At 45.5% G+C, this 23,804-nt stretch overlaps 3 protein-coding genes across 4 annotated transcripts in view; 1 reads left to right on the top strand and 2 right to left on the bottom strand.

Annotated features, from left to right (window-relative positions):
• Window positions 1–34: 34 nt before the first annotated feature.
• LOC115311763 (mutS protein homolog 5) lies at window positions 35–23,203 on the top strand. The gene is made up of 28 exons (XM_040501385.2): window positions 35–132; window positions 4,675–4,801; window positions 5,630–5,710; window positions 5,800–5,880; window positions 6,583–6,704; window positions 6,861–6,967; window positions 7,225–7,260; window positions 7,372–7,454; window positions 8,418–8,463; window positions 9,041–9,179; window positions 10,365–10,427; window positions 10,521–10,601; window positions 10,681–10,737; window positions 11,154–11,226; window positions 11,296–11,405; window positions 11,580–11,648; window positions 11,960–12,005; window positions 12,075–12,116; window positions 12,984–13,080; window positions 13,707–13,796; window positions 14,899–15,025; window positions 15,749–15,898; window positions 20,290–20,364; window positions 20,617–20,754; window positions 21,513–21,650; window positions 21,962–22,035; window positions 22,107–22,208; window positions 23,085–23,203. Exons 1-28 carry the CDS (start codon window positions 37–39, stop codon window positions 23,164–23,166), a joined length of 2,532 nt encoding a protein of 843 aa, XP_040357319.1. The 5' UTR covers window positions 35–36; the 3' UTR covers window positions 23,167–23,203.
• LOC115311764 lies at window positions 16,839–19,171 on the bottom strand. The gene has a single exon (XM_029970584.3). The coding sequence runs from the start codon at window positions 18,861–18,863 to the stop codon at window positions 17,481–17,483; it is 1,383 nt and encodes a 460-aa protein (XP_029826444.2). The 5' UTR covers window positions 18,864–19,171; the 3' UTR covers window positions 16,839–17,480.
• The window catches only part of LOC115311762 (terminal uridylyltransferase 7), a 36,937-nt gene continuing 35,514 nt past the window's right edge, over window positions 22,382–23,804 (bottom strand). For both annotated transcript variants that reach the window (XM_029970575.4, XM_029970577.4), the window contains exon 28: window positions 22,382–23,785. In XM_029970575.4, the coding sequence (XP_029826435.2) occupies window positions 23,426–23,785 (360 nt within the window). In that variant the 3' untranslated portion in view covers window positions 22,382–23,425. The remainder of the gene's footprint in view (window positions 23,786–23,804) is intronic.

Here is a 23,804-nt window from a genome sequence, read left to right as displayed (position 1 = left end):
CACTTTTTTAAAACTTCAGTGCTTGTCAGGATGAGTATGGCGGTGCAGAGCACCACTGCTTCAACAAGTGGACTCGGACAAACTAATCATCCCGCTACCACCACAAGTGCCACTGAGGAAGACAGTCCTGAGGTATTTGTTTCGTCTCTCCCGTTACACTAATATATATATATGTGTGAATGTGATTTGCACACTATGTTTATATGGCTCAGCAAACATTGGATGGGAATATAACCATCACTGTTTTCAGGCTAATTAACTTTTTAGTTACTCTAATTAGGATATATCTCTATATCACAAAATTTGAAGCGGTCGTATGCCAAGACTTCCATTTTGTAGAATTCGCATAACCCGCCCGTGTTCTGGAATATTCATCCCCGAATTTCGCACCTTTATCCGGCAAATGTAGCGAAGTTCAGCTATAGTGCATACTTTCACATGTTTGCCTGATTGAGTGGAAAAGAAGTCGGAATAAGTAGAAAATTCGTGGACAGATATCTGGGGAGACGAGCTGGTTACGTGAATTCTACAAAATGAAACAGTCCTGGCATATGAATGCCTCAAGGTTTGTAATATAAACATATGCCCTAATTACAGTAATTAAAAAGTTAATTAAAGAATTTTAGTTAATTAGTCTCGTAACAGTAAAGGTTATATTCTCGTCTATTGTCTGCCAAGTCATATAAACGTGCAGTGAAAACCGCATTCGTAAAATTTTTCCCCTCTTTATTTAAAAACTTAGTGCACCTAAAAAAAAAAAGACCCTGTATATATACATATATATATATATTCGCAACTCCAGGCCACTGCTTGCCTTCTCGCGGAAAAACAAAGAACCAGAGGAGCAGGGAAGGCGGCGGTGGCACAAAGACTGGCGGGGACTGTCGGCCTTAGTGCCTTGGTGCTGCTATTGCCGCATGGTTCTAGTCGACGTGTTCGTGCGTAAAGCAGTTTTAATGAAAAAAGTAAGCACGTTAAAATAGGAATTTTTGTGTTCCCTCTCGCAACAGCATTGTACGAAAGGATGGGGATGTCTAATTTCATTAGGGACTTTCGTGTATCGCATACACTGCATATTTCTGGTCTTGTGGTCACCAGCTCAATCTGCTCAAAGTGACAGCAAGGGCTCTTACTAGTAGTGTAGAGCTCTAGCATATGAGCTACGAAATGACTATCCTTTTTCCTAAGTAGGAGAAAACTGGTCGTGCGACGGTATGTTGAGCAATAGACATTGGGAATGGGCTCGCGTTTTAAGGCCGCTCTAAGAAACATGACCATTTGCCCCACGCACTTTCAAAAGACAATACGCGTACTTGCTTCAAAGTCATTACAGAGGCAAATAAAAAAAATGTTCAAAGCATTTTAAGCAGCCAGTTGTTCGTGACGAGGGCTTAGAATGGGCAGTTTTGGCAAGGTGGGTCGCAACATTGCAAAAAACACAGTACGCAGATGTAAAGTATATTAAAATAATTATTTTTGATAGAGCAAAGAATAAGACCGCTAAACACGCTGATGACATTAATAGGCAATTTTACCATAGCATTACCGCAGGCTACTGTGAGCATGACAACTGTCCTGGCGCAAACTTAAAATGAGGCATTAAAACTTTGGTTTGGGCTAGTTGGTCCATGGTAGGTGTAAGGTTTAAAAGCGCAAACAGGCAGGGACAATAGAAAATAACACAAACGACAGGGACAAGGCCCTGTCGTTTGTGTTATTTTCTATTGTCCCTGTTTGTTTGCGCTTTTAAACCTTATACCTGAAAATGAGGCTTCACAGGAGCAACGTGATCTTCCGGTTGCAATGCTGCACCATACGGTAGCCTGCGGTCACGTTATACTAAAGCTTCCTCTCAATAACCACAGCGCGCAGTTTGATCACGCGTTGCTATATACACTAAAGCCGTGACGGTGAGCAGCGAGTTGTGAGCCTGCGACACAAAGATATCAATACTCTGAACGCCGCTCTTCCGAAGCTTGACGGTGACTGTGCACGGTTCACTTTTGAGGGCACTACTGGACAAGCAAAGCAGAAGCACCACAAGTTCTTCATCACCCTCAAAAATATTTTGCCACAAACAGTGACGTCGCAAGTGCCCAAAATGCGCTCGCTTTCCACAAAGCTTCGTACATTGAGGTTTCCGCTACTTTTAAATATCAACATGCTCGTTTTCCTAATGCACATCAACATCTCCGTCACCTGTAATATTCTCCTGCCTTGACAGCTTTGCATCTGTATACCAAAAAATTATTTCTGGCGCACTGGCCAACATTGGCGAGCATGCGCACGGGAAACCCCGGAAAATCTATCCCCTTCTCTTCCACTATCTTGGAACTACCACCCCACCATCTATAGGGCACTGAAGTTACGAATGCAGGGTGGTTAAGATAAATCTAAACTTTTTCTAGATTTTGTCTTTTAGCAATACAGTGAAGCTAACCGGCCGTATTGCACTTCTGCGGCCACATGATTCGACAGCGGACCATCGCATGGTAAACAGTTCGCGACTTGCTCTAAAATGAGCAGGGAATACGATTGACGGGCAGCAATACTTGAATCGCCCTGTGCCGGAAAGTCACCTGAGCAAATCATTGCGTCGTATGGCTACAAGAAGACGCAAGTTTAGAGCATTGCCAAGACGTTCAGATTGTCTCTGCCAGAAAGGCGTTGCAGCAGACCGAGCAAAGCACAAAAAAGGGTCGATGTTCATTTTATCTTGCCTCTGTGTGTTCTCCTGAATATGGTGAATTGTCCGGATTCATCTCAATGGCTTTTTAGACTACCATTGCAGAGTGTACAAAAAAAAAAAGAGAAAATTAACCGAGTTTTTACAGCAAGAATGAACCATGCGTTGCCAAATGCTTATTCTCTGCCCCAATATAATCCTAGAAGTCTGAGCCATATGCCAAAGTTTCAAAACTAAGCATTATCTTGTTCAAAAATTGCAAGCAATTTTTTTTTTTAAATTTTCGACGGGAAAATGACGGTTAACAAAGCCCTTGTATACATGGAGCTAAATGGCAGCAGTGGCCGAATACGGGCAAAGATGGGCCTCATTTCATTGTCCCATTGAAATTTACAGAAAATGACTAACTTTTTAATGAGATAATGGTGAGTTCTCTAATGCGATAATCCTTTAATGGGACAACGATGAGCGGTCGGCAACACATAAATTATTGGGGACACTGTATATCAGAAAGTATTCATAGTCGTAAATTATTACATAGTGGCATTAGAACTTACCTACCAAGTTTCTCATCACCCAAAACAGTGGTAAAGCTTAATTTACTATGTTGCTTTTCAAAAACTTTTAGACAAAATTTCTTTTTAATTGAAAGTGCTTTAAGGAATTCAGAAAACCAGAGAAGCATGATTATTCATATCTACCACCTCTTCATGTGAATGTCGAAGTCGGCTACTGTGATTTGGAAATTGTACTGTTGTCTGTCTTTGGGTGCTGTTACCTAGTGTCATTTGAGGCAGTCCTATGTTCTTCCTGAGGTATTACTTTTTTGTTTTATAGATGCGAGTTGTGTTAAGACATATATTTTGGCTTAGGCTAAATGAACAGACATGCATGCCGCTACACTGAAAGAGACGTAAAGCGAGGTTTGGAGTTGGGCATTTAATGAAATTTTGTAGTAGATACTTCAAATATACTGAGAATGCTCTGTGCATGTCACAAACCGGTCTAGCAAGTACCCTAGTAGCACACTTTGTTCTGTGACTGTCCTTAGGGCGTCCTAACGTTCTGGGGATGTTTTGTAGACATTCGTAAGACATCCCCAAAATGTTACGACATCCTAATGACATTCACAGAACTAAGTGTGCTTCTAGGGTAGGGCAACTATGGCAGTGTGACTCGACAGTGGCTACAAATGATATCTTCCGTGGTTTGATTTTGTTTTATTGCAAAAGCATTAACTGTCACATGGAGCGAGCCGACGTCATCAGCTTTGAAACCACGCCAAACAGCTTTTAATTCCTTCTCCGGTTCATTCGCCGGTTAGCCACAGCACCTTTTACACTGCTTCACTCCCATTGGCTAGCGCGCGTCGACCAGGCTCCCATTCGCCAGACATACAATACCATAAAGTGGTCGGTCGTTGAAACTGACGATTGGCCACCTCATTGCGCTGCGTGTCCGTCAGCACCAGGTCAGCGCCAGTCCACGTACAGCAAGAACGATTTACATGCTTTCACATTTACAACTCATAAGAAGTGCTTAGGTGTACCTAGATCTTTTTGTTTCGATTCTTCGATTTGTGAAAGAAATCCTTGACAGCATGTACTCAAACTCAAAATTCCTGCCAAGGTGTCCTAGATTCTGGAGGCTTTCCAAAAAGCAAAACTAACATTCATTAATATTACGAAACCCTGAAGATAAGTCTATGCAGAGAGAAAGTCGTCTGCTTTTTCTGCAGGAGTTTCAGTGACGTCAGAACACTGTGGAGCTTTGGTTGTTTTGGATTGAAAAGACACTGCATAGACTTCAAAGCTAGATGCATTAAGGTCTACACACACTTTTTTGCGATCAGCCAATAAGAGCTCGGTGTTCTGACATCGTCACAACACCTGCGCAAGCAGCTGACAAACTTGCGCTTCGTATTGTTCCTCAATGAATAAACAAGCACTTTTTCCCAAAAAATTTAGACACCAGCTCTTCCTCTTCAGGTCATTCTGAGCCTGGTTTGGTCTACCGGGCACTTCGGCGCTGCCTACTACGACAGTAGTACGCTGAAAATACACCTTATCGCCGACCAGCTTGACGCGGCTCCAAAACACTCACTGGTATTTTTAGGTAGGTAAAGCTGAATCAAAATGCCATCTCAAAAAGGCAGCTTGCACTCACTAGTGCTTCAGGCATTGACGAAAATAGCTCGTGAATAGTGTCTCTCTTAGCTTGCATTTTGTATTCCCAATGTTCGAATCGGTTTGTAAGCGCTGTGTGGAGACACTTACTTTTGTTCTTTTTTACAATTAAGTGATTTAAAGGAGTAAGTACTGTAAATTGCCTTGAAGGAACTGCTCAAACAGACCTGGACCTCAACCGACAAAGATGAGTTTATTTACGTAAAAATGAAATGCAATTCCAGCCTAAGACCATAATATCCCACGAGATGCCCCACCCCCGAGCGATAGTTTGCCCCCTATTTTTGGCATGATTTGCTACTTTTTCTGAAAAACCGAAAGTCCACTTCTAGTAACTGCAAGGCCCTGGCCAATCGTGACCGGGTTAAAAACGGTATTTAATCACAGCGGGAGATAAACAGACATTGCTGACTGGGAAGGACAGTCATCTTTGGTTCATCGCTCCTTCCTGGGATCGCAAGTTTCGATGGTCGTAAAATCGAAAACTGGCATTTTTTAAACTTTTTTTATGGCATTCCGAAAGTTAGCTCACCCCTTTATTTTCATTCAATCTGCCATTGATTTTAGGTGGACTATTTCTTGGGATATCGCAGTATATGAAAAATATGTTATACCTAGTATGACGAACTTGCGAGCAACAAATTCTTTTATAACCTATTTTGCCAGTTTCAATATTGCCTTTAAAAAAAATAAAAATCTGTCCTTTAAACGTGTCTACTGTAGAACGAAACCCTCAAGAGCTTTGTTCCTTGTACAGTCCTCCAAGAAGTCAAGCCTACCCGTGTGCTCCTTAGTGCCAGATGTGATGACAAACTTGTCCGGGCCATAGTGAACTTCTGTAAGCAGGTTTTCACTAGAGAGCCGCGCCATTGTCGGATTTGTTCCTTGCAACATCCGGTTTTTTCTAAGAGAATCTCTTTGTACCAGTATCCCCATCCGACGATGCCTCGTCCGAAGCCTCCACCCTCAACAAAGATGTTGTTCGCATCCTGCCTTATAAGGACTTTGGTAAGCTGAGTGTCTTCTGGCTAAAAAAAAGTCAAGTCGTATACTTTTTTTTTATTTATTATGAAGTCACTACTTGCTCTAACCTGAAAGAAAGACATCCCAGTAGCCTTAGTAATGTGTCCTACGTTTCGTCAACGGGCTTGGCTTCTTCGTGACTTTTACTTCCTCCGATTTATCGGACAAACCTGCGAGCTACCCAACTATCTATGTATCTATCCATCTGGATAGCTATCCTTGAATTCTGAGCACTTAATTGTGTTAGAGCAGTGTTAGAATTGGCCAGGACATATAACACCCTTGTTCAAACAAGTGACCACCACTGAACTCTATCACTTTCCTCGTCGCTCTGTACGGGCCGCTTTCTGTATTTAATCCGTACATTAATGCCATTAGGGGCATCCAAACCGAAAGTGCTAATGTTCTTAACCACATTCTTTTTTCTTCTATGAATGGAAATAAAACCCACTGTAAAATAGTGAGCAAGTGGTTACCGAAAGTTTGAGATAATCATGAAAAAAACGGGGATGCTCTATCTTTTACGGTACGCCAGAAAATAATTCTCAAGTGAGAATTACCTTGCTCAAGGCACAGTTCAGTTTGAACCCTCGGGAAAATAAAATTGATGCCTGACAATGCTAATTGCAGCTTGCTAATTCCAGTTGGCGCTTCATAAACTGTAAACTTTGCAACAACTCTTGGCAGCGTACGAAACCAGCAGGCACCGTTTGATCCACCTGCCACTACCCAACATCCCAGAGGGACTTCCAGACGAAAATCGTTTCGTCTACATGTCGTCTCTTGTCGACTTCACCGCTGTTTTAATGGTATCGTCCTGTTCAGTCATTCTCGGTAGTATTCATTTGTGTATAACCCGAGAGATTTCCTTTCTCTAAGAAGGCCTATGATTACCAGAGCCAGTTGATTACATGCCTATGGAATATCTCAGCTGTTAACCAGTTAAACGGTAGCAATTCATGCAGGTGAGGGCAGCTGGTGGTCTGCTCAACTTTCTCGACCAGAACAAGCGCAACTGCTTGGACGGTTCTCAGGACTGTCACGTGATTCGGGGGCTGGTCTTGAGTGACTTGTGAGAGGAAATTTTTTATCCTTTGGCATTTTGACACTTCTTATTGGTCTGGTGGAGCAGTCTGGGTGAAGCAATTGCTATGTGCAGATTCTTAAATAACCTTTCAAATAAATTTAAGAATCATGAACTGCACATTGTCTCGTGTGCTCTACCTGCACTGCATGCTGCGTCCATCTACTGTAAACGATAGGTTTTTTCTTAGGCTCGTTTGTTGGATACTGCTGGGCAGTTGGTGATCTGCTTTACTTTGGTTTCAGGAAAGATCGTGTTCGAATGACACGGACAGCTTTTGGGTAACTTTGTTTGATGTCTTTGATCATACGAGTATCAGATTAGGCCCTCACTCAGGTGCATTGGATGCAATGAATCAATCTGGGCATAGCAACATGTATAGAATTTTGCAGGGGCCTCCATATCTTCAAGGAGGAATGGCATCCCTCCGTCTTTAAGTGTGGCATCTCCAAAAAGGAGGGTCTCTCTTTGTTCGGTACGTCCACCACTGCTTGTTGTTGTTCACGACCGTTACTTCAGCGACCTTGATTGATGCGGCTTGGGCCATTTGACATTCAGAGTAACAGTTGTGTACATATATTCATTGTTGTTTAATGTTTTTTTGTTTTTGTTTTAATTGGCCACGAAAACATTGCTGTAAATATATGCCAAAGTTGATATTCGGAACTTCGGATAAGTCGCAAAATGTGCTTACTGTTTGATTCTATCGGAGCACACTTCTACTGTTTAACTACCATAACTTTTTTTTTATTATTCGAAAATTACAGGTAATGATTTTCAAATCCTCCGATTTCTCGCGTCAAGCTTTACTGCTTTACTCCAGTGCCCTGGTGTGAAGCTTCACCACTTCGCACTGGCGTATGGATGTCAAGCTTCACTGTTTTGCTGTGGCGTGCTAGGAGAAACTGCTGACGAATCGGAGCCCCTCCGTCAGCTCGGTTGTCTCGGACGTTTTTCGCACTCCCTTAGGTCAGCTTTCTTTGGCGACAATTAAGGTAATTTTAAAGTACAGTGCTGGGAAACAAAGCCTCAAATTATATTCAAATAAATAAGGTAGCCATATTGCTTTACTTGTCATGTTACACTATGTTTCGCCCAACTCGTCTATTCACTTATAACTTTTTTATGAAGTATGTGAAACGTTTCTCACTTAATACCAACTGCCCCTCTTCATAGATATGCTTTCTAGAAAAGACATCTACGAAGTGTGTGCATTCAATTCACATTTAACGTAACATATTTGTGTTTGGAAATATTAGAATTAGATTTCCGGTCAAATAGCTTATAACTATTATTCAATTCACAGTAAATAAGTTTGCATTCGCACACCTCTCATGTTTACATTATTTCTGCAGAAGCCATTTGTTTTACGTATACTAGTATAGCAACTGCCGCTATAAAAACTTTGGCACGTATCCGAACTTGAAATTGATCGCAGGTCTCTTCAACCAGTGCAAGTCCAAGGTTGGAGAGAAGGAACTCAGGTACAAGGAGTCGTTTAAAATAATTCAAACTTTCGAGTTGGAAACAATACGCTTGTCGCACGCTGTTCTCGCCTGCCAGGCGTCCCGTAGCTTTTCATTGCGGCCAACTCGCAGAATAGAGCGAATGGCGTTGCTTCAACAATTTCTCCGGCCAAATCGGGCTTCGTCGTTGCATCCAACAATTTCTCCGGCCAAATTTTGAAGTGTGCAAAGGTAGAGAAGGCATCGGGCTTCGTCGTTGCATCACAGTTGTATCTCTAGGGCTGGCTCACAGATTTCAATGTGAGAATGATCGACTGTGTTGCAAACACTAGTAACCAGGTTGCAATGCGTTCGAAACGTCTTTTATCTGAATAGACGTGGAAAGCAAATAGAAGGTGTTCCAGGGCTGCCCGGTAGGTGACGCTGACGCGTTATTGTCATCATGAACAGTCACAAGTTGTTGTAACGCAGTCGGTCTGACCAATCTACCTCACTGGGAGCCCCACATAGAATGATTTCGAGGAAGGAGTTTGAGAGGCCCCGCAGAGTACAGGGAGGGTTACTCGAGGCTAATTTAGTTACCATCTCTCCGCAGAAAACTGCTCTGCCGGCCGACGAAGGACGTGGACAAACTACGTTCTCGTCAAGACTCGATTGCCTATTTCTTGACTCCCCAAAACCAGCTGGTCATGGGGTCCCTTCGGCAGTGCCTGTCACACGTGCGGGACCTAACGGTACGTTGCGTTTGTCTCGCGTCCATTGTTTCTATCGCGCGATCGTCGCCACTCCATTATTGTAGACGTCGTTGCAAGGATAGTGGCTGGGCTGATGGCGAAAAGTGGCCTCGGCGAATCCGAGGCAGAGTATGAAGCTGCAGACACTTGTATTTCGGCCTAAAGGCTAAGATGTGGTGTTTTCGAGCTTTGAAACAACTATGTATATGCTTGCCGTCACCTCGAGATAAAGGCAAGCACCTAGTTCGTGCTCTGCGCAAAGTAATTCTTGAAATTTGGTTGGAGCCAATCGGAGCTCGGCATTCTGACGTCACCGTAACCTCCGCAAAAAAAGCGGACAAACTGGCGCTCTGCATTGGGAGTGTGTGACACCTGTGGGGTGCACGCTACTCCACATTGGCAGCCACTTGGCAGTGCCACCAGTGACGGCAATTACGTTACGCCGCAAAAATAAACGCCATTTGCTTCGTTCTATTTTAACGCGTCCGCAGCGTCTTCGCCGCTTCTGCACCTCCTCGTGGCCATGTTTCTCGATCTAGCTCCAGAGTAAAGGTTCAACACCTTGACATTCGAAACCTACCGACGTCCGGCGTTGCTTTGGATGCTTTTTCGCGCCATTCGACACCCAGGAGTCGCTCTGAGCTCGGGTTCGATCCTGCGTTTTGCAGTTGCGAGTGACAACGACGGCAACATACCCCCGCGTTATTTTCATGTATCGGCGCTAGAAGATGCCTTTACGAAGCATCTTCGTGTTCGAAGGTTCCGAAATCGCTATGAACGACGTTCGGCGGTACCAGTGATCGATGAGATCAATGTTACAAGTACTTTTCGTTCTTCTTATTAGATTGCTCTTGCTCGCCGGTGAATCGAGCAGAAGTACTGCGATTAAGATGATTACGTGCTTTTCAACGGCGCACGAAGGGTATCTCCATTATCAATATCCAAGTCTCTCATAAAACAAAAGTTAGAGCCAACCGGGCCCCCAAACATTTTGTACAGCGCCATTCTTTTGTAAGCCAACATTATAATAATAAACTAAGAATGGCCGCTACGCTAGATGCCTGTGCTAGTTCGAAACGAAACTAAACGTTCCGTCTAGGATCCGCACTGTGATGCTGTTGTCTTGTCGCACATTTTCAATAGCTGTAATTTCGTCCTACTTTTGTCCCATCCGCACTCTTCTAGAACATTCTCATGCGAATGTCTGTGGCAGCCATCACTGTGACCCAGTGGAAAACATTCTACAAGGTGAGTGGGACCAGCTCTAGCACGAGTTGCTCGTCGACATCGACTGAAGTGTTCCACCATTGCGTCCCGACCTACCGTCCAAAAACAAACCAGGCGTGCGAAAGCATGATCGCAATCAGGGGCATCTGTCAGTCCAGCCTCACGCCTAGCGACGGGATCGACGTCCTGAAGAAGGCAAGTTCTCGTAACGATCTAATTATTCGTTACTTCATCCAACGTTCGACGAGACGATTCATACTCCAATGCCGTGCAGATGGCCTCTCTCTCCGTCGTCGACCTTCTGAGGGTCGCTTCTCTCGTCGAAAAAATTGTGAGTGCCGTCGAAAGCCAGCTTCCCAATCGCACGACACTCCGACGGCTCTATAGACGGATGCCCGAATCGGAACAGTAATCTTTCCTTCGCACCTACGGGTCATCCGATCGATTAAACTCTCGTTGGCAAATGTAAAGAGGGTTGGATAAGTTTGATAACTCAATGAACGACACCTCAATATGTTAGTTCACACAAAAAAACGTAAGTGTCAAAATGAGCAGTTAAAGCAATCCTTCGCAGAGTTGTTAAAGGGCTTATTCCCGTTTCACAGTGGGCAGCGCCAAAAAGAAAACAAGTAGTTTATTTTGTTTTCATTCAGTGCCCAACCGAAAGAAAGGGAGAGAGAAAATAAGATAAGAAATAAACAATCTTGGTGTTTAGTAAATTGGCTCGGACCGTTTTTCTCGGCAAAGCACGACTTCGAGGGCTCGCAGGCGGCCGGCCGGTTTGTTGTGAACCGAGGGATCGACAGCGTCCTGGACGAAAGTGAGAATCTGTTTACGGCGAGCGTAACTGCGGCTTTTCGGTGATCTGCGCCCGCGTCTGCCCTTTCAGGGAAGCGTATCTACAACGGACTTCCGGACTTGTTGACGCGCATCGCTTACCAGGAGTTGGATCGGCTCGACGACAGAATCCCAGAGTGCCAAGTGGTGTACCTGCCGCAGGTGACGCTTCCGCCCATCGCTACCGCGGGAGGGGAAAAAAAATAAATAAATAAACGACGTGTGGCTTATGGTCCTGTGTAGAATGAAAACGTGCCTCGTGAGAAGAATGAATTACTGGGATGTCCAGCTAATTGTGCAGACCAACCGTGACAAAGCGAAAATTTGTCTTTTCAGATTGGGTACTTGCTGACCCTGTCGCAACAAGACGTCGTCAGCGTAGACCTCCCGGCATTGCAGTTCCTGGTATGATGTAATGATCTGATTTGCAGAGTAGACGATATTCTTTTAGTTACTTCAGTACACGCATAGGAGGATCGAGAAATCATAAAACTTGCCTTGCAGGTTTTATTGCTTCGACGTTCTTATAAATATAAATGTTGTCATGCTCTGCTAGGTAATAAGAGTTGCAGAGTTAGAAGGTGGTGAAAATTTGCTTTAACATAAGCAATATCTAAAACCTAAAAGTTGCTGAGATTGTGAATTCGTAGAAGTATGTTTCATCTCTTTCCTGATGCCTGTCCTGAGCGCACGCATCTTTGGGTCGTTTATTGCAGTTTGCGTGCGACGACAAGAACTACTACAAGAGCGGAACTACGAAAAGTGACCGAAATCATTTCCCACACCTTTCGCTGCATCTCAGAGTTTCCACTCGCAAACTTTACATTGCAGCTTTGGACGGAATCTTGGGAGACACAATGTACGAGATCATCGGTGAGCTCCAGTCTACTGCTTCATTTCATAAAGACTTCGCTTTGTCACCTAAACTGGGGACTATGCGTGGCAACAAAAAATGCATGTTTCGAGCCTTGGCTTTGCATACTCTAACAAAATGTACTTCTGCTCCTTCGAACATGAATTATCAGCCCTCGGAATTATTGGCTTATTAGGAAATGTTAAGGCAAACATTGGATTACTAACAACTGAGGAAACTTGTGAAGCATAACCAGAGTTTGGTTTTAACGCGATACATACTCTTCCATTTCGCAATGAAATTTGCAATCTTTGCGTCTGGATGTTTGCTACTTTGATGGGGGAGGAATTTGTAAATTTGAGTATCTCCTACTCTTTGAATTGAGTGGATTATATTTGTACACATTTCATATATTAGCTCCTAAACTCGGAATGTTTGAAGACTGTTCGACTGTGGTAGACAAAACTGTATCATTTCTACACTGTTTTTATCATCACTGACGTGATTGTTTGTGACTCGTACGATGCAAGTTAGCACAGACCTTCATCTTTCTCAGTTGCCTCATTAAATAAACATTCTTTCTTTTTATGTTTAGTCCAGAGAAAATAAATCTATGCGGAGCGCAAGTTCGTCTGCTTCTTGCGGTGACGTCAGAGCGCCGAGCTCTGACTGGCTCTGATTGGAAGGATATGGAGTAGACCTCGAGGCAGCTAGCATTAAAATCTACCCACTATCCTTCAATTGGAGCCAATCAGAGCTCGGCATCATGACATCACTACAACCCCCGCGCAAGAGCAGACGAACTTGCACTCCGCATACTAATATTTGTCCATCTACCGAGCGAATGGGAAGGGATGAAGCTAACTGTGACTCTACCTTCACATCAGACAGAGAAACCGAGATAATGTTCAAGGTGCAGAAAATAATCTTGGAGGTGGCGGGCACACTCATTGACTCGGTGGCTGTCTGCGGGGAACTGGACGCGTGAGCAACTGTGTTTTTGTGTCTTTGCTTTTTGAGCCCGTAAGCATTATGTTAGTGTATGGCTATAAACACTGAATATATACATATGAGGGTAGCTGAAGTACCGTCTTCACCTTAGCATTGCTACTTATAGTTCAGAGACATTCGAAGGTCACTGGCATGAAGTTTGTCTTCGTACTGAGGGATCGCGCGCCATGCTCAAACTCACCGTATAGTGAGTAAGAACCGTACGAGAAATCCTCCTGCGACAAACTGCATGTTCAGTTAAACGTGCATTTTCTAGGTCAGCTTTGATCGCATTTCTGGGATAGTAGTTGTCACGCCGCATATTTGGAGGTGCCATTTCAGCACACTGTTTCAGCGCACTATTTCAGCACATTGCATGAACATATGTAGACTGACGTTGGGCAGTGTACCTTGTCTCAATGTTTTGTATTCACCATTATTAAGGTTTCTCAAAGAGAAAAGGAAGTGAGGTTGTCATTTTTAGATGTCTACAAAGATGTCTTGACTCGTGCAATAGGTGCGTTGTGCCATGCATTGTTCTGATGTTCCTCAAAAGTTTGCTTACTAGAAAGCTCTGTTTATGGGGCTTATATCAAGTGTTGGTTTCGGTCAACTCTCAGGCTGCTGTCTTTGGCTTTGGTTGCCCATGAGCGTGGCTACGTGAGGCCAAGCTTGAGCACCGATCCCGTCATCCAAATTAATGGAGGGAGGTTAGTAACTTCTACGATGAATCTCGCCATTTCTCGAGTGTGCAGTAAGCCCACCGAATAAGCCTCATCACCCGGCTTCAAAGTCTTCATCATTATAGCCACAATTGTTTGCGGTAGCAGGTCTCAAACTCACGTGGGATCCTCAACCTGTGTCAATGGGTCTGTATGAACAGATTGATATCTGTTTTGCTTGAGCCATTTTGCTCAAAGTAACGAGCATAAGATGGACCCATACTCGCCCTCGGCTTTTTCCTTCTACCTTGTCAAGGCTGGCACAGTTTCTGCAGTGCTCCAACTCTGTCAAACCTAGCTAGGTGTGCAATGCAGCATTGGGGAAGCTACACTAGTTTCGAGGAACAAGCTTGCCTATGGTCACAGGCGAGCTACACACACTTGTTTTGGTTCGAGTCACGTTGCTTTGACTTAACCACGATTGAACACCCAGCTTTTTTTTAGAGCGCAGCTCTTAGATGCCCGTTTCCCGCTTGAGCGGCGTCGGCGTAACCACGCAGTACATTGTGGGACGCGTGACGTCATCGGCGATGTCAGTGATGACGTCATTGGCATCCGCATCGTCACTGATCACGTCATCGGCAGTCACTGTCATCATCACCGATGACGTCGTCATCGTCACGTGACCCTCGTGAGGCGACGGCGCTCGGAGGGAGGAGTAGCAGACAGGATGAGGGAGGAAGGATATACCTTCCCCTCCTCCTCCTCAAATGCTGCGCTCTAATCCTGCGTTACAGGAAGTTGTAAACGGCTTTCATTTTTTTTTAGAGCGCAGCTCTTAGGGGCCCGTTTCCGGCTCGAGCGGCGTCGCCGTCGCCGTAAACAAGGTCATCTCAAGGTCACGCGACTCCCCGAGGTCACGTGACCCCCCCCCCCCCCCAGGTTACCTCAAGGTCACGTGACCCCCAAGGCCACGTGATCCCCCGAGGTCACGTGACCCCCCCCCCCCCTCCCCCGAGATCACGTGACTACCCGCAGGTGACGTGACCCCCCTCAGTACCGTTCCCTACTCCTCCTCAAGAGCTGCGCTCCAATTCGGCGTTACAGGGATTTGTAAACGGCTTTCATTTTTTTGTCTCGGCACTGGCAGGCACCCGTTGCTCGAGGTGACAACCAGTAGCTGCGTTCCCAATTCTTACTCGAGCGGAGGTTCGCACGCGAAGATCAAAGTACTCACGGGGCCGAACAACTGTGGGAAGAGCGTCTACCTGAAAACGGTGCGTCGTGGTTTTCTACTCTTTAAACCAGATTTCCTACAGGAAGCGTAATGGTGGGCAGATAGAGAGTTGCGGCATTTCACGACGAATTGTTTCTTCTTACACATCGAGAGTCGATTGCCGTTTTAAGGCCCGTTCACACGCTTGCATTTTTTTTAGAACCAAGTTCTTGCAGTCTCTTATGACGAGAAAAGGAACTGGCATATGCTGGCGCCATCTATAAGGCGACACTAGAACTGCATTTCACTAGAGGGAAGGTTTTGTGGTATATGCGAGATTGAATGTGTGTACTATCTATGAGGTACGGTCATTTATAACAGTAAAACATTTTTCAAGATAAAAGAAAAAAAAGAATGATGGGCGACAAAAAAGGGGAATACACAGCAACTGGAACTGTTCCACGGCCAGCCGATAGAGCGCGCTAGTTTGTTACTCAAGTGGATTCCGAGATAGTCTGTTCATTGTGATAACTCAATGTACAGGCTATAAAAACCACAAATTACACTCATGGGCAGTTGATTGCCCCCATTAGAGATACATCACCAAAGATCGCGACACGCCCCTTTCTGTGCCTTGTGTACCATATACCATCCCGTAGCACATCCAAAAGTATCAACCGCATACGTTCACCCAAGGTCGTCAAAGCATCTCAATAGATTTGCAACGGCTCCTGTGGAGTATGGCCCGTATCGCCGATAACAGGGCGACGTGCTGTGCCCGTAGGTTGCACTGATCGTCTACATGGCGCACATTGGAAGCTACGTCCCGGCCGAAGCGGCTCTGATCGGCCCGGTGGACAGCATCCGAACGTGCATGTCCGTCGACGAATCCCTTCTGCACGGCCTGTCGTCCTTTGCACTGGACCTTCAACAGGTGACTGTACTCCTTGCTTCCAAATGAAAATTGGAAACAAGATTTATTTAACACAACCTCCCCTTCTTTTTTGTTTTGTTGTTTAAAAAAAGACGAGTTTTTTCTCGACTCATGGAAGGGTAAGCTTAGCTGCACCCCGTTCTCCAACGAATAGGCCCCTTTTCAGAAGGGTGTGCCATCTGGTGGCTGCTAAATTAATTATTCGAGTTCGCCGTTCTTTGAACGTGCATTTTGCGCCTGTGTGAGACACGGGGGCTACGTCTGCCTTTGGTGGAAACCCGGCTAGGCTCGTATCGAGAACGAGCTTTCCACCGGTGTTGGGCGAGCGACTGTCTACGTTGCTCAATAGGGTTTCGAAAAGGGTCTATTGATTGGTCCTTTGCCTTTGTGGCACTGCTGCTAGCTTAAGGATGGTACTGCCACTACGAGAACTGAGAGGAAGAGTAGGACGCTATTATCACAACTGTAAAAACAGAAGAATAAAAAATCATTAGAGCAAATTTATCAACACACCACGAAATGTGGTTCTCCTAGCATGTTTATACTCCATCTCCTTTCTTGTAGTCGAAAGTAAAAACTACTTGTGACGAAAGCATTGACCGTCTATTCTGCACTGACTCAGAAGAGGCGTTTTCTGGGTCCGCTGACAATGAATAGGTACTAGTTTAATTATTTTCACATGATAACTGATGACGGTAACCCCATCACTTGAAAATTAATGTGCTTTCTCCGATTCCGTTCACCTTCCCTGCCTTTAAAGCTCTTTATTGACAGCCGTCTTGGTTTTTACTCATTTGACTGGACAAGCGTCCATATCTAGATTAACAGAGTTTTCAGTGAAAGTGGAATGGGCAGTTCCTTGGTATTTTACGGTATGTGCTTTAGCTTTCTGTTCCATCCCATCAGTTTCTTCAAGTTTTTCCATTTTAGCCACGACTGGTAATTAGAAACGCTGCTTCGTCGATTTTAATAACTGACATTGATGCTCGTGAAGGGGTCCTAGTTTTGTTACACCTAATACTTCTTTGGGATATGGTGCGTGTTATTTTAGGGAGCCGATTAAGTACTGCACGGTCCATCATCTGCTTGTTGGCACTGTATTTTCACTTGAACACGCCAGGCGCGCGACCATAAAGCTCGGGCTCTATTACTTACGCATCGTACAAATAAGTCTGAAGACACCGTTCAAAAGGCGGTCACGGTGGTACACGCGCTTCGTATGCAGCGTGCCAAGCTACTGTTCGAACTGGTTGCCGTCAACATGAAGCTCGAATGTTGTGGCGACTCACACTCAAATCTGTCTGGAGAAGTTTCTACACCAGCTTGCCACATGTCAACAGACCAAAGCATAATTCTTGATTTCGTGATGCTTGGTTGTTTTCATTACATATGTGAATTTTTTTTTTGACAAATGTTACAAAAGTAGGTCATTTACACTTTCAAATAAAACACTCTTCTCGACTAAATTGTTTTGCATGAGAGAAACAAACAAAATGATAGAAAACAAGTAAAATGCAATCACTGCGAAAAAAAAGAAAGAAAAAGGAGCACTCGTACGATCTGCGTGGCCTTAAATCTGTTTTCAGTCAACGTCCTCGTCCGACTCGCAATCGCTGTCTGCGCTCGACGTATCATTTTCGCCGACGTTGACGACAGCGCTGTCCACAACGTCGTCAATGAGGTGGTCCACTTTCATCATATTGTCTTCTTCGAGAACGACGTGACTGCAACAACGGGCCCACGTCTCCGGCGTAACCTTAGTGAACGCTTTGGTCACCAGCGGTTCGAGCTCGTCGATCTTGAAGGTCTTGTTTTCGGAGGCCACGTACCCTTTCACCTGGCTCCAAATCAACTCTATGGGGTTCAGGTGGCTGTGGTAGGGCGGCAGGCGCAAGACCGTGTGGCCGTATTGCGCGGCAATCTGGTCGACGAGGTAGTGGGTGTCCTCGTCGTTCACCGTGGACACAAGCTTCAAGAGCTCTGCCTTGACCAGCCCCTTGCTCCACGAAACGCCTTTCGCAGAAAGCCAGTCCTGCACGTCCTTCATCCGTGTGGCCATTTGGGGAACCTTCTCCGTTTCCAGCGAGTGGTACGGTGCGTCGTCCATCACGATGACGCTGTTGGGAGCAAGGTTTGGAAGAAGCCGCTCCGTGAACCACTTCACGTAGTGAGGGCCGTCCATTTCTCGGGTGATGCGCCCGGTGTGTCTTTTGGCTCGGAATACCTCCGCGGCACCGTCAACAAAACCGCTCTCGCTGCCACAGTGTGTAATGATTAAGCGCTCACCTTTAGCCGCCAGGTTTTTGGGGCCGGTACGATTTGCTTCGCTCGCGCCCGTCGTCGTGTGCGCACAGACCTGGGATTTCATGTGGCCGGTGCTGACCCAGGTTTCGTCCGTGTAGTATATCGATCTCTTCTGTTGGCGGTACTTTTTGATTTGGCGAAGGTACTTTCGACGCCTCCGAATAATGTTGGGACACTCGATCAGATGGGCGCTTCTTGACCGTTTGCAGTACCTGAAGCCGAGCCTCTTTAGCATGCGATGTAGCGTCGCGAGCGATACGCTGGGAAGGTCGCTGGTCTGGTCGATGTACCTCTGCAGCTTCGCGATAGTAGGGGCCTCGTTTCTCAGGTAGAAGCTGTGCACGATTGTTCTAAGCACGCCGAGGTCGAAGTCATCTAGCTTCGTTTCCCGCTCCCCATTTTTTCCGCCTCGTAACATGGTCAGTGGAGCCGTCACGGTGCCATCTTTGTTGTACTCGGCCATCCACTTGAATAGGGCTCGTTCACTTACATTCGTCAACGTCGACGCTCTCTTGACGACGGTCCTCAGGCTCGCTGATTTGCCGCCCTCCTCCAGTAGGGCTCCTAAAACATTCAAAGCGACTTGCTTGGCCTCTTTGGGATAATGTAAAAGCTTGGTGCGGTACCGCGTTGGTGCCTCGGCTGTGTCGGCAGCTGCCATTTTGAGTGGACCGAAACGACCGGAGCCGCCGAAGCAACTGAACCGAAGCACCTCCAGAAAATTTAAAATACTGCGCTCCCAGTGGGATATATATATATATTTATGTTAAATATTTTATTAAAAGTGTCTAAGCTGAAAATAGGGTGCTGAAAACATAAACATCGATTGCGGCAGACCCTGTGAGGGGGAACCGAAACTAACTTTGACGGAGAAGTTTGCCGCTTTCGCTATCTTTCGCTTTCCCACCTTTCCCAGACTTTCCCGCCTTTCCCGTGATACTGTCTACTGAATGGGTAAAAAAAAAAAAAAAAAAATTGTAGCAGTTGTATTTTTTTTTAATCGGGCGGCGACTTGCGCTACCTAGCAACTGGGGTGAACAGGAGGTGAAAGAATAGTTGGCGTACCTCAAAATGACGTCAGGCCGCAGTTCCGAAGAACCAAAGTTGGTTGAGCTGAATCATTTTGGCGCTTCACTGCTGTCACTGTGGGGTGTATTTTAATTATACATGAAGAGAACACGATAGAACCCTGAGGAAGATGTGTTTACCGACAAACATTAATCGGGAATTTTCAATTTATAGTTTTAACGTGAATTATGTGTGGGGAGTCACCGGAAACTTGGCATGCCACGTTTTGACAGTGACTACCTTTTCTGCTCTTCTCTTACTGTCATCAATAGGGTTTCAATTAGCCTATTGTGAAATGATGATTAGTGGTGCATGATTCAAGGTGAATTATAAACCACGCGGGAGCGCTTTTGACCGAGCGTTCTTTGCACAGTCTGATTTGCAATAAGCTAGAAACCTTAATTTTGACCGAATACTTATGTGGCTGCACGATTAAGAATAATGAGATTGAAAATCACTTTTGCGAGGGGAGCTTACTTTGATCTTGCCACCGCAGTCATCAAATTATGGAGACCGACAAGATGTTCCCGTCTTCCCTTTATTCCTATTACAGTAGTAGTTTGCTAAAATATAACTATTATCGTCATTGACAAATTATTTATTTGAACGAGGAATGACCACATACTGAGTATTAAAGGAATGATTATTTTACATCGCCTCCTTCAAGTTACAAAAGAAAAACAATTTTTTTAATTAAAATTTGTTTTAAAAGGTTTAAGGAATAAGTGACTTGTTCCACAAAACATTCAGAAAAGCTGATGTCTGCTTCACTACAACATTGCAAAATTATAACATTACATAAATAAATAAACAACAAAAAAATTTTTCACTCAATTTGTCTTTTTTTTTTTTTTTTAGTTTAAGCAAAATTCGAAACACCCTTATGTAGCAGTAGCTAATTTGCATACACACTGTGGACAGTTTCTACAAAGAACTAGGAGTTTATGGAAGCTACAATAGCAGGGGAGGGGGGGAAAAATCACTAATCCTTGTATATATTAATTTTTCAATTAATGCAGATGTCGCAGATTTATCAAGGACGTGGAGAAAGGTCACTCGTCGTCTTGGACGAGTTTGGGAAGGGAACCAGAAGGGTAAGTACGATGCGTTAACACAACCTACCTTTTGCGCCAAGCATAGTCTCATTCCCATAGAAGGAGACTTTGTTCGAGTTTGCTGTGCTTTTACCTACATACTGAAATATTAGGACCAAGTTAAATGCATGCAAAGCTGGATTCATGCACATTTTCCTTCAGCAAGCTGTTCACAACAACACACACCAATTAAGGGCAGGTTAAGATTGCGTGTGTAATCTTTGTTTTCGTTTGCCGTTCTTTCTTTACCAGGCGAATGGTATCGGGCTTTTGGTGGCCACGATCGAGAGCTTCCTCGAAGACTCCGACCAGTGCCCCCATGTGATCCTGGCAACACACTTTCACCTGCTGCACGACATTTTGCCATCGTCACCCCTGCTGAGTCACCAGGTATCTCCCAGAATTCGTTCACTTATCTAGTCACTTGGTGGTCAACCCTTTCCACCTCTTTAGGTGGCTCATGTTTTGTCTCCAGAACATAAGCTGTTCAAGATAGTCAGTAGACCTCTATGTGCAGGTATGACTTTTGTTTCCACATGGGTGAGGGGACAGAAAATTAAGGTATAGTAAGTAAACATCTGTTTGTGGTTCTCTCAAAATTTTATTCCTACGAGTCCACAGGATACCTTTTGTTGCCTTTTACCAACTCGCGATCCCCAGCCGAAGGTTTAGGAAAATATCAGGCAAAGTATGCCGTGCAGTTATTCCAAACGTGACAGCTTCTTCCATCATAACAAGTTTTAGAAACACCTATGATGACATAATCCCCATGTCTGATCTCGCTTTGACCACCTGCAGAAGTTGCACCCATTCTCCTCATTAGTTTTTAATTGTGAGAACTTTAAAATTACCTTGACCTACAATCTGCAACTTCCGACACGTTCTCAAATATGACATTAATACATCCTCGGCTGCTTCCCGTTTCTACTGAAAAACATACCTTTCTACAGTCCGTCGTTCCCCCTGTTCTCCAGCGTTCCATCTGGTTCCTCCTCCGCGGCCCGTCTTGCTCTTGCCCTGCCTTCTTGAGTTGCAACGGACTATAGTTTAACATTAATGCATATGAAACATGAAATCATGTTTTATTTGACAGCTTCAGGATAGCGACAATGATTGACAAAGTGCCCCTCCCACTGAACCCTGCCCAGACGTTTGCCAGCCTTCACCACCAGGGGGAGATGGTCTACCTGTACCAGCTGATTGAAGGCCACGCCAGAGGAAGCTGCGCCGGATTGGTCGCTTTGTCGGCCAACGTGGCAAGAGACGTCGTCCAGAGGCAGCAACAGGTAGCACAGTCTGCCGACATACCAGCACTTATGTGCCCGAGAGGCACAATACAGCTTCTTTAGGACTGCAGCTCTAAATGGAGCTAAATAGGGAATTGAGCTTTAAGTAGGTAAAAGAGTACCCATGAATATACCCTGTTTCACCTTATGATGGAACACAACAGACAAACATAATGCGTGATTAGGTCCCGCGATACGGGACTTATAACAGGCAGTTGTGAGCATAGCCGAAAATTAATTTTTAATGTCTCCATGGTGCGGTTACGATTTCCACAATCCTGTAATCAAAGCAAACTACACGACTTCCACAGATCGTGAAATCGCGCAGTGCCAACAGCAACATCGGCGTTCTTCGTCTGGAGAGAAAGCAACACGACTGGACGGAGTGAGTAGATCGCTGCACGACCACATACTACGACTTGTCAGCCTCTTTCCCCTGCATCCTCACGTCGCCAGGGTACAAGAGGCAGTCGACATGTTGCTGAGTACCCGCCTGTCCACACCCGACGCAGGCGACGGACTTCTGCAACGACTCTTTATTTGTACGACTCCGACTTGGTAACGTGAGTTGCCCGTGCGAACTAGTCTGAAGTGTACTAAGAGAACCGCTTCCCCAGCTTTCCTTTGTCGTTGTAGCAAGAAGCTGCCACGTTGAAAAGCTACGTTGAGGTTCCAATGCTGACATGCGGTTAAGGCAGTAAAGAAACGTTTCGCAAAAAATGAGCTGAGAGGCAAAATTTTGAATCTGTTTAATTACAGTTGACACTACAATCTCCTCTATGGTGGGGGAAGAAACATGCCTTTCAGACATGCCACTATGGTGACCAACCTCATCGTATGTACAAATCATGAAGAGGAGCTCGCAAATATTGTACCAATTTAACATCATGCTTGCACTGCAAGTGCCAAGGGATGACGCGTGAAATTATACATGTCGTGGATATATCGTACAATTTTCAATAAAAAAACGGACGTCGCGCGGCTTTAAAAAATTTGTCGGCACCAGGAAGCCGTTGTTCGTCAGAACACAATCTTCCCTAAAAATAATTGTACATGAATACACAATTTGGTTCAATGATCGTCACATTCTAAAATAGTCATTGGAAGGTCCTGCTTTTCCCATAAGAAAAGCAGCTGTGATTAAGAATAAAAACACAGCGTGAGAATTACTTGGAGATCTCAAATTTGTCAGCAGGGCTTAAAACCCTGCCTGCACAGAACTGGTCAGAAATAAAAACAAAAAAAGGCTACCCCTCCCTCAAACAAGCCCGAGGCATGAAGCTGCACTAACCCCCCTCACCCAAACGTAAACTTATCTGTGTGCGCACTCCACCACCAGACACAACAGCATCCCACACCACAAGTTTCCAAACACCTGGAGCAGCGTCCGCAATAACCGCCATTTTTTTTACTGCCCCTCCCTCTTCACCACAGGCACCTGCAAGGACCCATCCTGAGGTCGCCGCAAGATTTCCGACCACATCCACGTACCTCGGGCTGTTCGACGGGACCATGAAGCATCTCCGGGGTCGAGGTGAAGGGCAGCACCGTACAACAATTTTTGTTACACTGCAACGACGCTTGTAAAGCAGTGCCACTGACGGAGGCAAACATGCCAGTCCCAGCAAAATGTGGCCAACTCTGCTTCATGGGCAATAGTTTCACTTGACGAGCTCTTTGACTCGACGGTTCGCTTGCGGTCTTCTTGGCGGGATCTAGGGTGATGGGTTCAGTTGACGGGTTTTCAAGGGCGACGGGTCTGGGCGATGCGTCTGTCAAACATCATTTCGCGAGGCCGGCTTGTCTTGCTCCGTCGATTCCCAGTTTGACAAGCACTGCGGTGCGTAGGCCGGAAACAGTGGCATGGGGTGGCCGGCAGCCGTGAAGGGTGCCCTCGGAGGTGGGCCGCAGTGGAACTGCGGGGGCAGCTGCGGTCCTGGGGCGTTCTTCGTCAGCAGGAAGCCTACCGGCTGCTGCGGCGGGTCGACGGCCGGGTTGGGCATTGGGCTGGGGGGCAGGCAAGGGCCGGGGCCGGGTCCTGCTGGGCCGGAAGCCAGGTTCATGGGTGGGTTAGGGGGCTGCACGGCCCAGTGCGGCTCCATGTGCTGCCTTGGAGGGCCGGGGGGACGGTGACGCTAGGTTGGAACGGAAAAT

This window comes from Ixodes scapularis, unplaced genomic scaffold (genome assembly GCF_016920785.2).
Source record: "Ixodes scapularis isolate PalLabHiFi unplaced genomic scaffold, ASM1692078v2 PGA_scaffold12__126_contigs__length_90152505, whole genome shotgun sequence".
Classification (NCBI taxonomy): Eukaryota; Metazoa; Arthropoda; class Arachnida; order Ixodida; family Ixodidae; genus Ixodes; species Ixodes scapularis.
This window is presented reverse-complemented; position numbering and strand designations above follow the sequence as displayed.

Bases quoted from the DNA above. Each gene is read 5' to 3' on its own strand.
- LOC115311763 (XM_040501385.2), top strand. From the start codon at position 37: ATGGCGGTGCAGAGCACCACTGCTTCAACAAGTGGACTCGGACAAACT. The intron at 5,881-6,582 runs GTAAGCTGAGTG...AACTCTTGGCAG, and splicing joins CCTGCCTTATAAGGACTTTG to CGTACGAAACCAGCAGGCAC. The intron at 11,227-11,295 runs GTGAGAATCTGT...CTGCCCTTTCAG, and splicing joins CGACAGCGTCCTGGACGAAA to GGAAGCGTATCTACAACGGA.
- LOC115311764 (XM_029970584.3), bottom strand. From the start codon at position 18,863: ATGGCAGCTGCCGACACAGCCGAGGCACCAACGCGGTACCGCACCAAG.